Here is a 12,908-nt window from a genome sequence, read left to right as displayed (position 1 = left end):
TTCTGTTCAATAAGCTGCTACACAAAGACGACACATCAGCGCAAAACGCAAAAGAGAATTATCCAGATTCAGACAGGAAAAGGAGCAAAAGGACACAAAACAAGCACACTTTTTAGTCCTTCTTGCTATGGAAAGGTGAAAACATTGAGAGCGGCACTGAAGCAAGACTTCATTATTTGCAGATTTAATGATGTGCGTGAACAATGAAAAAAAAAAAAAATTCTCCTTGAAACAAAGAATGTTGACACCCAACTTCAACAGGGTATTACTCGGACAATTATTTAAGATATGAAAATAAGGGCAGAAACAAAGACACAGTATGAACTGTTTAGACCCTAGCTTTCATTAATTCCAGTGAAAAATAAATATTTTATTACGTATTACTATTATTAGTTTTTTAATATTGTTTGTCTTTATGCATGCACTTTTTTTTTTCTTGTACTTCAATCTGTTAACCTTGACCAGTAAATTTCCCTGTTGTGGGATCAATATAGTCTAATCTAATCTAACTGAACAGAATGGTGGTCGTACGTTGAGGGCGGCCTCTCCACATTTCTCGATGGCGGCCAGGCCCTGGTTGTGGATGTGAGTCTCCAGGAGCTTCTTCAGTTCACCCAGACCGTCTGTAATCCGCGACACCAGGTTGTACATCCGGCCCAGATCTGAGGAACAGAGCGAAGGGGTTCATACGACATGAAAACTGACACCAAGGCCAAAACTGTTAAGTTAATTTTTAAAGCAAAAGTTCAACATGCTGCCTTTGCCTGGACTGTATTTTTCCAGGATTTGCATCTTTAACACTAAGTAGATCTACATCAGTCTGGTTCATTTAGAGCGGGGCTGTCAGAATCATCTTAGTTCAGGTTCCACATTCAGCCCAATATGGTCTGAAACAGGTCGGATTAGTAAAAAAGTAACGTAATAACTTAAAAACAATGAGAACTCCAAACCTTTCTCTGTTTTACAATAAAAAAAAAAAAATTTAAATTAAATTAAATCAAGGAAAACGTACACATGTACAAATTATCCTTTAAAAAAAATTAATAACCTGAACAAGCTGAAATGTATAAAGAAAATGAAGTGTAATTTTATCAATATTCTGTCTCAGTTTATGATTTACACATGTGCATTAAAACTTACTCACAGTGGATCAAAAAATAAGCAAAACATTTGATAACCAGGCAGAATATTGTTAGAATTGTATTTGTAAAGACATTTCATATTGTTCATATTTGTATTTGTTTAGATAAATATGACCCCTTTAATAATGCAATTTGACTTTTTTCCTCTAAAACATAGAAAAGTTTGCTGCTGTCATTATTCATAGGGTTTATTTTACTGGTCTGACCCACTTCAGATCATGTAGAACATGAATTAAAATGAGTTTCCACCTCTGATCTAAAACATCCATGACAGTTGAAGTTTACGCTTACATTTACTATACTTTCACTGCTTTACTTTATCAGACAGTCTGTTAAGCATAGGAACACCAAGTGATTTCTGTTGTGAGCTGATGAGGTAAAACAGTGAAAATTGAAAATATATCACACACTTCAAATGGCTTTCTGGTTCTGCCCTCAGCAGTACCTTGTTTTGCATCCATAATCTACTACAGCTCCAGTAACCATCCACGTCTCTGTTTACCTTCGTTTTTGTCCGCGTCGAGCAGGTTCTGAAACTCTGTGTGGAAGATCTCCAGGTGTTTCTCTATGAGGACCTGCTCACACTTCCTGGCCAGTTCGTCCTGTGTGGATTCGTGAAGGTAAACCTGCACACGCCGCTGCTCCTCAAGCAGACGAGCCTCCGCCTGAGTAGAAAAACATAGTTATTCCTGTGAAAAGTACGTATTGAGCTGTATTACATACTACCATTACTACCATTTTTTTTTACATATCTGTTAACCTTGACCAGTGAATTTTCCCTGTTGTGGAATCAAAGTCTAATCAAATCAAATCTAATACATATTTTTGTGAAAAAAAAAACTCCAGCGCCGAAAGGGTTAAAACAAAAAAAAAAACAAACTCTGCCGGTGGTTTCCTCCACCCCTGACTCCTCCTCCCTCTTACCTTCTTCATGTACTCTGTGACGGGGTTCTGCTGCAGGAACTCTGTGCTCTCACGCGTGTAGAAACGTTCCGTGTCGGTGAGGAACTGACACTCAAAGTACTCTTTGTACACAGACAGCGTGGGCCCTTTGGCGAAGGCGTCCTCCTCGTTCAGACCCAGCTCCACTACAGGAAGGGGAGGGGCCACAGGTGAGACATGGGTGTGTGTTACAACAAGCAGTAGCGTTGAATCCTGTTGCTGTTGACATAAGCGAACTTCACGGCTAACGCTACATTAACACTGCAGGTGACCCATATCTTCCCATATATCGTTGACTCTGACTTACCGTAGGACTGGACAACGCCACTGATCAGTCTGGTGTTTATGGTTTCGCCATTCCTCTCTCTCTCGATCAGCTTCAGGACAGCGTTTGTTACCTGAAACACACGCATCTCATCAAGGATTTGTCAAAAACTAACACTAGTCACGTGTGCGACAACTCCAGTCATTTCTCACCTGTTTGTTGAGGGGTCGGAATAAACACTCCCTCCAGGTCACCAGTGCCAGCTGAGAGGAAACAACAGAGGAAGAGGAGGGTAAGAGGGGTTACAGGGTTCCTACAGATTCAATTCAAGACTTTTTTAAACCTTTTTAAGACTACTTAGAACAGAATTTAATGCCTATTTCACAGCTATTTCAACTGGCAAAAATTCAAGACTCCTCAAATTTAGGAAAATGTATTTATTTACACCAGTGTGTTTGGACACCGTTGGGGGACATTTGGAAAGAGAAAGCTGAGAGGGGAGCACTGAGACCGAAATGGGGGGCATTGGTCTGTATAAGTATCAATGTAAAGCAGCATTTTATGTCAACAGTGAGATAAGATATACCACAAGAGGCAATGCAGCCAAATTCTATGCAATGTGGCAGCCTGTCTTATCATATATTAAAATAAAAAGATGGACACAAACAGCTTCTCATTGTAACTAGGGATTTTTTTAAAATAAATAATCAGTTAACTTTTTTCTATTCTATGTATTCATTTTGAATGTGAGAGTTTTTATATTTTGGTTGGAGTATGAGGTGCATCAGGGTTGGGATTCTGTAACTATGCTGTTACATATTATGTACATTCAATTGTACAGTTATGATTGTTTCAATATAAAAATTTAATAAAAAAAAAAAAAACTTTGGAGGGGGGAAAAAAAAAAGGAACTTCTGAATTTTGACTTCAAATAAATTGTGAAAAATATGACCTCTTGTAACATGAAGTGCAAAGTGTGCGTAATATGCTCACTCAGTTACCAGAAAGTTCAAACACCACAGACTAAACAGAATCCTACCGAGTAGATCTCGTAGATGCCTTTGCGACCCTCGTCACACTCCCGTCGGACCCAGTGGCGGTTGAGGTAGGCGCAGATCCCGTTGAGGACCTTACTGGAGAAACGGTAGTCCTCCCACTGCTGAGTGTAAAACTTCAACACACACTCGTCCATTAGATCTTCGCCATCCTGGAGTTAGGAGGAAGGAAAGGAGAGGTGGCGTAAGTGACGGTATCGATGACCTCAAACGATCACAAGTCAGCACCATTAAGTCTGTACAACGTGACGAAAACCACTCGTGTGATAAGACCATGATGATATGACTCAGTACATTAATAAAACACACTCCAACACTCACTGAATAAATTAACAAAAGACATTTTGAGGGATTTTTTTCTACATAAATACCTGATAAACAGATCAATTTAACCCATAAAGACCCAATGCTACTTTTATGTCAGTTTCCAAATTAACTTATCTCTCTACTTAACCTTTAAGTGATTTATCACCATTTATCATAGTAATATCCTCTCCACTTTGCATTTATTCAGTAAAAATCAGACATTTGCCTATATTAAATTCACTGATTATGTACTTCAATCATCACACTGAGATTACATTTAAAAGTTATTAGACCAAAAACAGAGAAAACTTAAAAAATAACTTTTTCAGTAAAAATACAACATTAACTGAACATGAACCTAGTGTGTCCATCCACTGTCACTGATCCAACTCCATGGGTTTTACTGGTGAATCAATGTTGATTGATGACGGTGTTTCCCTGGTAAATACAGAGCCTTTGAACATCCAAATAGGTCATATCTGATGACCATGAAAAGATGACAAACTGCATTTTACACCAATTATTTACATGGACCGATAGGATTTAGTGGATTTAAAGTTATTAAACATGTTAGATCTGTAGATGCTTTTGGTCACCAGTGGAAGTTTGGGTATTTATGGGTTAAAAACATAACCCAGTTTCCCCTACCACAGTAACTACCCTGCATGATTCAGACGGAGATAAACAGATTTCAGTTACAATCATTGTGTAAAAAAAATACGACAACATTCAAAGCTCTAGATCAGTATCGCCGTATCAGACATTTTTTCACCAATGATAGTGTTAGATATTTATGTCATGCATTATTAAAGGTTTTTCCATAAATGTGTATGGTTTTAATCTGTGTTAATTCAGAGATAATGCAATCAATGACTGAAAGACTTTAAAATGAGAACCATTTTACATTTATATCATGTTAAAGATGGTGATATGCTGCATAGACAGTAACAGCTCAAAGCTCATCACATGGCTCATCTGTTCTGATGCACAGACTTGGTCTCCAGTGGACTTTTTCAGTTAGTTCTCATTTTTTTATTTCTTCGAGTACAAAAATGTAGATGAATATGATCATAACAGACCACAATTATCTGAAATTATGTGTTTTTAATTGAAAGATGTCAAAAGAGGAGATTTATGGATATGGTGAAGGAGGACATGCAGGTAAAAGATGAAAGAGAGTCAGATGGAGCAAGATGATCTGATGTGGAGATGCATAAAGGAGGAGGTGACAGAGGTGTAGTAGTAAGAGGAGTAATAGTAGTATGAGGAAGAGGAGTAAAAGTAGGAGGAGTGGGAGCAGTAGTAGTGGTAGGAGTAGGTGTAGTAGAAGGAGTAGTAGTAGAAGGAGGAGTAGTAGGAGGAGGAGTAGTAGGAGGAGTAGTAGAAGGAGGAGGAGGAGTAGTAGTAGAAAGAGCAGTAGGATTAATAGTAGTAGTGGTGATAGTAGTAGTCCTAGTACTAGAAGTAGAAGTAAGAGGTGTAGGATTAGTAGTGGTAGTATTAGTAGTAGTAGTAATAGCAGTAAGAGTAGTAGGCTTAGTAGTAGTAGTAGGAGTTGTTGAAGTAGATGTAGTAAAAGTATTATTATTAGTAGTACTCGTTTGTCATTTTTCAGCTTCCAGTCCAGATGAGTGTTTATTGTAGTTCAGCTGAGAATGTTCTGCACATGTTGATGTACCATATGGTTCTCTGAGGTTCTCTGAAGGGCCTTAGAAGGGCATTCTAAGCAGGTCCGGCAGAAACAGACGTTCTATCACAGATTCCTAAGGGTTAAATCCACATTAAACCCACCTGAGTCTCAAATTGTGAGGACTCACCTTGAGCAGGCTGGTCAAATAATTCTTGAGGAACTCCTTGAGTCGCTTGTAGAGCTCCAGGCCTACAAACTGCGCCCCCCCTGGAGTGGTGGACTTTTTGGAGGGCTTTGATGGAGGCACGGAGCCCCTGCCCTGGCTGGACTGGTGGACGCTGGTACAATAGTTATATACATGTCTGAGGGAGGGGTTAAGGAAACAGCAGACAAAGCCATGTCCAAATAAACTTCAACACAGTATCATTGAAATATGAGGAAAAATAGGACCAGTGCTCCTGTATGTCACCGCCATGTTCTATCAATAATCAATACCAAGGTGAATTTGTGAGGTTGTCAGGTTCTGTTCTATGTTCCAGTCCTGTGGTCTTCATGCAGGAGATCAATCTCCCAATAGAAGTGGGTGGTACTTTCACTGGAAGAGGACTCAACTAATTCAATCAAAGTCCATATATGACTTCCTGTCAGTGATCAATACAAGCTATATTTGTATCTGTAACCATTTACATGATACAAACTAGGGGTGTAATAGTGCACTCGTTTATACCGAACCGTTTGCTGAAGGTGAATGAGCATGGCGGCTCAGAGCAGCGTCACAGGTACAAAGCCAGAGCTGAAGACCCTCTGTTTTCTCTCAGGTCTCCAATTTGGGACCATTTCAGATTCCCTGTCAATTATGTCAATGGAGAGAAACAAGTCGACAAAACAAGAGTGGTGTGCTGGCATTTTTTTTGTGAAGATCGGTTACGTTTTGTTTTTTGTTTTTGTTTTTTTAAAGTGAAATTGGTCTCCTTCACTGTACTGAAAATGTATTGGAAGTGTATCGAACCGAAGACCCCGGTACTATAAACGTACTATAAACTGAAATTTTTCGGCACCATTACACCCCTTATATAAACAATCAAAATACGGACCATTATAAGCACTAGGGCTGCAACGGTACAGTTAGCCCATGGTTCAGTCCATACCTCAGTTTTTGAGCTATGGTTTCTTTTCGGTTTCAGTATGTAGTTTGTGCATAAAAGAACTGTTTTTTTTCTCCCAAAATTATATTTTTATTTTGCTTGTCAGTAAAAACTGAATTTCACAGCAGGAACAAATTCTATCACTGTACTGAATAAAATAACCCTTTCTGTCCTGAACAATAGAACCCTTTCTTATTCCTTGACTTCTTGTATACAGTCGCATAAAACAGACATGTGCACACATAAGGCCCAAAGGGGGCTTTATTAAATAAATAAATTCCTGTTCTGCATAGGGACGTAAAAGAAAACGGCAGTATAAAAACACTACGGTTATCTACCGTACACATTTACTTGCTATAGTGTGTCACAGTATTGTATGCGTGAGTTAAAAGTGAGTTACTGTGTAGACAATGTGTTTAATCATGGGTCGGGTTGCGGGTCTAATGTACACGGGTACGGGCAGGAGTGGTAGAGCCGTTTAGGACTCTGATGTGTGTTGAGTCTAAAGCCACTTCTCTATCCGCTGTCTCTCATCATCACGTAAAGAATGCTGCTTTACGAAATATGCTTTTTCTTGTAGATGAAGTCTGAGTCACTTACGCACTAACGAATACACTGATTGACATGAATGTAACTGCTCTGGGGTGGATCTTTTTATTTTTAAGAATGCACCAAGATCATTTAGTGATCCTTTGCAGAAGGAAAAAAAAAACCCTGACTGAATAGACACTGAATTACATCACCTTCCAAAAATAATTGCCTCAAGACTGACTTTTTTTTGCCTAAATCATCAAATACTCAAGTTCCTGTGAAGTTTTTTGTGTTTCCTGAAAAATCTGATCAATGACTTATTTTAGAAAGGTGATAATATTAGAAATGAAAGTGAATTAGTACCTTGTGAAACTGGACTGAAGTGACTGAACTCAGCTGTGTATTATATTAACCCTTTGGGCGCTGGAGTTTTTTTTTTTAATATTCAATTTTGCTAAAGATTCAAAAAAGCTGTATCTTGGAAGTGGTTAGACATAAAGTCATACTGTACATGACAAAAATACTGAGTATGACCAAAAGTTCATCTGTACCCAACATGGAAGTTTTCTTTATAATTTTGTTTTTCATCTTATCCTTAAAATTAATGAACTTAACTATTAGGTAGAAAGTAAAATGAACCAAGTTTTAGTATGTTTTTTTTATCCAAGCAGCAGAGTAGACAAATCTGTCCTTATCTATCAAAACTAAATAAACTTTACGTACTTCCTGAACCAGCTCAGGACCACACTTTTAAACTGGATTTTCTTCTTTACTTTGAATAGAAACATGCCCTGAAGTGGCGTTTGGATTGAAGGGGCACATGTCCGCCATCTACTGGTGGGAGGCGGTTACAAGATTTGGCAACTCTATGTGGAGCTATTGTCGGTTTCATTCAGTTATGTTGCTTGTTACAATATTTCAGATTTGGCACTTAAAGGGTTAACATCTGTGGTTGTAATTATCTCAGCGTTTCAGGTAAAAGCTCCAAACAGGTTGTGTTCAAATCAAATGCAAATAAAAGCACTATAAAAACAACCTTTTCCCCCATTTTATGGCTGAAGCAGATCACATTTCACTATGTCCTGATGATTACCTGATGTTGATGTGATGTTGAGTGCGCGATTTGGGACCTTGTAAAAATCCTTATAATCCACAGACCTGTAAAACTACACTAAACCTGCAGCAATCGGTGACTGATTCTGCAGACTTTGGCCTCCTTCAATGCTATGACATAAACCCACTCAGGCTCTGGTTCATATGTACAGTTCAAATTAGTGCCGTTCTCTCCACTCGACCGGACAGAATTACCGCCGGGCGCTTATTGAGTTCATACTGAAGCGAAACTATGACGACCCAAGTCACCTGACCACGCAGACAGTATGTTTTTGTGTCCGATTCATTTACAGAGAATAATAAGCAGTCGCGAAAACCTGGAGCACTGATCCTGAGGTTTTCAATCTGTTGTAGATGAGACCAGGATTACGGTTTAGTTTGATGTGATTTTTCCTGTTTTTTTGACTATGGACGTAGAATAACACAAAGTCGACGTCTGACTAAACAGCTGGTAGTGTTAGACATGTTCCAGACAAAAACCATCCATCTTCTGGATTTGGAGCATCTAAATTTGACCAGATTACAGCACTGATTTTAACATTATGAATAAACTTCACCGGTGTCAAAGCAGTGGGTATTCACACAGTTTAAGCAGTGACTGGTCATTTTTCCTTTGAAGCGGCTGATGCTGGGTTCAGACTACATGATACCAATGACACCCGGCATTGGGTCAGAACAATGACAGATAGGAGAAAAATCAGGTTAATGAAAGGTCAGGACCTTGATGAGCCACCACACCCTGAATTGCGCCACGTACTGAAACAATCATCTAAAAATGTTTATGTGGGAATTTGGAAATCTGGAGAGTTAACGGTTCTGTTGTTTCATCACATGATCGGTCCAGTAATTTCATATAATAATACAGAAGAACTAACACAGTTTTATCATCTTATCTCATCTGGTGGATCATAGTGGAGTCACTGGAGTCCTAATAATAGGAGCACACAACAGCCAAATATACTACGGTCAGTGAAGGCATCTATGGGTTTACCTCACATTGGACTTTGAAGGACTGAACGTGGGCTGGTTTTGTTAGCTGCTCTTTTTCCTCAGTATTAGGCTGACGTGGTCCAGGGGTACAGTGGATTTAAGACTTTTATGAAGGTGATTTAAAAGAGTTATTTTGCTTTTTTTTTAATATGGAATTATGTATTTTAAAACCTTTCCCTATGGTCTACATAAACTGTAAATGTTCTGCTTGGGTCTGAATTCTTCATTCATTCAACTCCACAGGTCCATCTTCAACCCTATTTCTGAGGAATGACACCAGAAAGGTGCTTTGGAGCGCTGGCCCTTTAAATGCACATGACCCCACCCTCTCCAGGTTGTTGGCTGTGCTGCTCTGTCCCATTCAATCACCAACTGAACATTTTAGGTAATCGGCTCCAAGTTTGGACATATTTTCAGTATGGACTACAATTGCTGCCGCTGACAATCATGTCATACTCTAGAGAAATGTTCGTCGGAAGTCTTGACCTCTTATGTGCAAATGTTGTGACGTAAGTAGTTATAAAACATAACAAATTAAGCAGGAATTAAAACAGGATGTAGAAATCCACTACATGTTTTGCCCAAATGAATATCAAGATAGTTCTGCAGCACATGGAGGGTTCAAATTCAAACTGTATGAACTATTAGGGTCCAAATACACAAATAAATGAACCACAGACTAATAAAAGTGGGTTTAGATAAATATGACCCCTTTGAGACCTGATGGGGGGGGGGGGGGGGTTCCCTGAAATGAACGCAAGGGCTGCAGTGACTAGTGGTCAAATAGTCAACTTGAAAAGTAGTCACCGAATAATTTAGTAGTCAACAGGACATTAAGGATGTCATGCACTTTCTAAAGGGAAAAATATTTATTACCTCGGCCAAGGAGGTTATGTTTTTGCCAGGGTTTGTTTGTCTGTTTGTTTGTTTGTCTGTCCGTTAGTGTGCAACATCACTCAAAAAGTTATTGACAGATTTGGATGAAATTTTCAGGGTTTGTTGGAAACGGGATAAGGAAGAAATGATTAAATTTTGGTGGTGATCGTGGGTGGGGGGGCCCACGGGGGGGGGCCACTGATCAGCCTTGGCGGAGGTCTGCGCTCTCCGAGTGCTTCTAGTTGCTGATTGCAACTCTGGACTATTGTTTAACTTCGTTGGGCACTGTAAATATTGTGCACAAAATACACTTAAGTTTAAGAGAGAAAAAAGTATTTTGTTGCTGTTCTAATTGTTGTGTACCAAAATGTTCCTGTTAAAGGAAAGAAAATGTATTTTATTGCTGCAATAAATATAAATAAGAGCCCTTGTTGTTTTAATAATGTGTCTAGTCAGAGTGGTTGATGACTTGTTGACTACTGGAATTGTCATTAGTTGCGGCCCTTCTGAACAGAACAGGACGCTGCTGGATGATTTCATGCATTTGCTGGTGGTTTTATCTTTTTCTGACTAATGCCTTCATATCCAATATTCCAGTTAGAAACCGCTGCCTTGTTTTTGAGCTACATTTAATTGAACCTACATTTACCCATTTTAAACAACATATTTCTTCTTATTACTTCTATGAACATCTATACAATAAGGGTGTGTGAAAAAACTCAGACTAGGGGCACAGCGATTATTGGTTTTGTTTCTTTGATCTGGAGTTTTCTTAAAGCCTGATCAACACTAAAACACATCTAATAAACTGAACTTAATGCGACTTTATGAAACTTAATTTCATAATTTTCTCAGGGTATTGGACTAGAGTTTGACGCCACAGAAAGTCTAAGTATCAGACACTTCAGACAGCAGAGTTAGTTTTCACTCTCATTAACAAAACTTCGTTTCTCGTGTCACTGGTCAGGGGGAAACTCATGACTAATCAGAACAGACGTGGACATCACAGAGTCTAAACCCCGCATCGGTGGACATTTCAAGTCGGTATGGGAAGACAATATATGGACATGTTGAATTCAGGTGTTTCTTTTCTAACAGGGGTCTTGGGATACAAAACAATAATGACTAATGTCAGAATATAGTTTTATATTATGGGATAAATATCACTGCATTGGTTAGTTTGGTTTAAATTGATATCTTGTTTCCAAAATACCTCAGAGATGGTTTTTATTTAATTTCTCTCACTGATATTTTTTTTGTCTATGACTATGGCTTCAAATGTTTTACATTTAAATTTTAGAAATATTTTACGTGCTCTGACTGTAAATAATAGTCATTATATGTAATATGTAATGTAATAATAGTCGCTTTGGAAAAAAGTGTCTGCCAAATGCATAAACATAGACATAATAGCAAGGAAGAAGAATCACCGATAAAATTTGAAGGAAATATTGATGTTTTTATCTCAAATCATCATGAACAGGACATCTTACAGCTGCAGACATGATGTATCCCAATACTTTTGTCTATATAGTTTATAATCTAAAATATTTTAGGAAATTTAGAGGTAGAACATCTAAAATTAAGATTAAAAAAAATCAATGTAGAGAGACATTAAGTAAAAACCATCTCTGAGGCATTTTGGAAGTAAAGAAAACAATTTAACCCAAACTAACCAATGCAATGATATTTATCCCACAATATAAAACTATACTCTGACATTAGTCATTATTGTTTTGTATCCCAGACCCATTAAAAAAGAAACACCTGAACTCAATGTGTCTACATACTTTTGTCCACTTCGTATAGATTGGATGGTTTTGATGTGCATTCATTCACCGCCTGCCTCCACCTCTCAGGATACGTGTAGAGTTCCATGTAGCGTGACTTGGCCATGCTTTGCCGTGTGTACACCTGCTGGATTCCAGCCCGCAGGTCGTCCCATATCTGGTCCAGGCCTATCTGTTTCAGTCCGTGGGGGTTCTGGGTCCTGTTTGACGACATCGTAGAGCCCCTCGTCCTCTCCTCCTCTCTCCCTGCCGAACAATGGCCTCCCTTTCCTGCTCCGGTGAGCTTCTCCCCCGGCTCCTCTCCTCTCCTCTGTAGATTTCGGTCCTGGCTGGTGTTTGTTCTCAGAGTGCGCAGTCCATCTGGCGGCGGCTGCGGCGCTTCAGGAGTTGGTTGACTGTTGTGAGACGGGATGCAGTCCCACTCTGCACGCCTGGGTGGCGCTGTCTGCCACTCCGCCACCTAAAAGCTCCGGCACTCCTTACCAGATGACCTGGAAATGGAACAGGAAAAAAAAAACAAGGAAAAAAGGTTTGTTACAGCCAGGAATCACACTGCATTTACTCCACCAATACTTAGCGAAGTATTAGGTCCTTTTTTTTGGTCAGACTGTAGTACAAATACATGTAAAAGGTGCAATTAGTTCTAGATCTATGTAGATGAATTCTCCTGTCAGTGTCCTTGACCACAAAGCTGATAAAGATCTGGAGTTGGTCCCCAAGGGCCGTCAGCAGGAGTTCACTGATACTAATGTGCTAATGCTAGTTACTGTGTCTTTTATGGGTAAAATGCAGAGACTGAATTTCTATATGAAGACAATAAAGCAACTTAACCTTGAAGTGTTTTGCTAATGGATAACTGTTGAACTCCGATTTCAGCTGTTTTTATATAAATATTTTGTGGCTTCTTTATTTAATCTTCGGGTTTTGGCCAAAATTAGACATTATTTCAAAATTTCACATTAAGCTTTGGGAAACAGTTTTTCATCCTTTTCTCACACTTTACATATTAAACTATGTCTGCAGTCGTGAGCGCACATTTACAACCATGATGCAGACATAACACCACTAATTCTTTTCTTGTTTTCATACATAAAATGACAAAGTTGCACCATAGACTAAAAAA

General features: G+C 38.9%; 1 protein-coding gene across 4 annotated transcripts in view; it reads right to left on the bottom strand.

Annotated features, from left to right (window-relative positions):
- LOC115411298 (cullin-1) overlaps positions 1 to 12,908 on the bottom strand; it is a 41,457-nt gene that overhangs the window by 13,445 nt on the left and 15,104 nt on the right. For all 4 annotated transcript variants that reach the window (XM_030123386.1, XM_030123389.1, XM_030123387.1 and 1 more), the window contains exons 2-9: positions 11,860 to 12,276; positions 5,528 to 5,702; positions 3,389 to 3,556; positions 2,562 to 2,612; positions 2,392 to 2,482; positions 2,067 to 2,230; positions 1,645 to 1,807; positions 532 to 662 (exon numbers count right to left, since the gene is read on the bottom strand). In XM_030123386.1, the coding sequence (XP_029979246.1) occupies positions 532 to 662; positions 1,645 to 1,807; positions 2,067 to 2,230; positions 2,392 to 2,482; positions 2,562 to 2,612; positions 3,389 to 3,556; positions 5,528 to 5,702; positions 11,860 to 11,999 (1,083 nt within the window). In that variant the 5' untranslated portion in view covers positions 12,000 to 12,276. The remainder of the gene's footprint in view (positions 1 to 531; positions 663 to 1,644; positions 1,808 to 2,066; positions 2,231 to 2,391; positions 2,483 to 2,561; positions 2,613 to 3,388; positions 3,557 to 5,527; positions 5,703 to 11,859; positions 12,277 to 12,908) is intronic.

Source organism: Sphaeramia orbicularis, chromosome 20, assembly GCF_902148855.1.
Source record: "Sphaeramia orbicularis chromosome 20, fSphaOr1.1, whole genome shotgun sequence".
NCBI classification, from domain to species: Eukaryota; Metazoa; Chordata; class Actinopteri; order Kurtiformes; family Apogonidae; genus Sphaeramia; species Sphaeramia orbicularis.
Note: the sequence above shows the minus strand (reverse complement) of the source record. Positions and strands in the feature narration are given on the sequence as shown.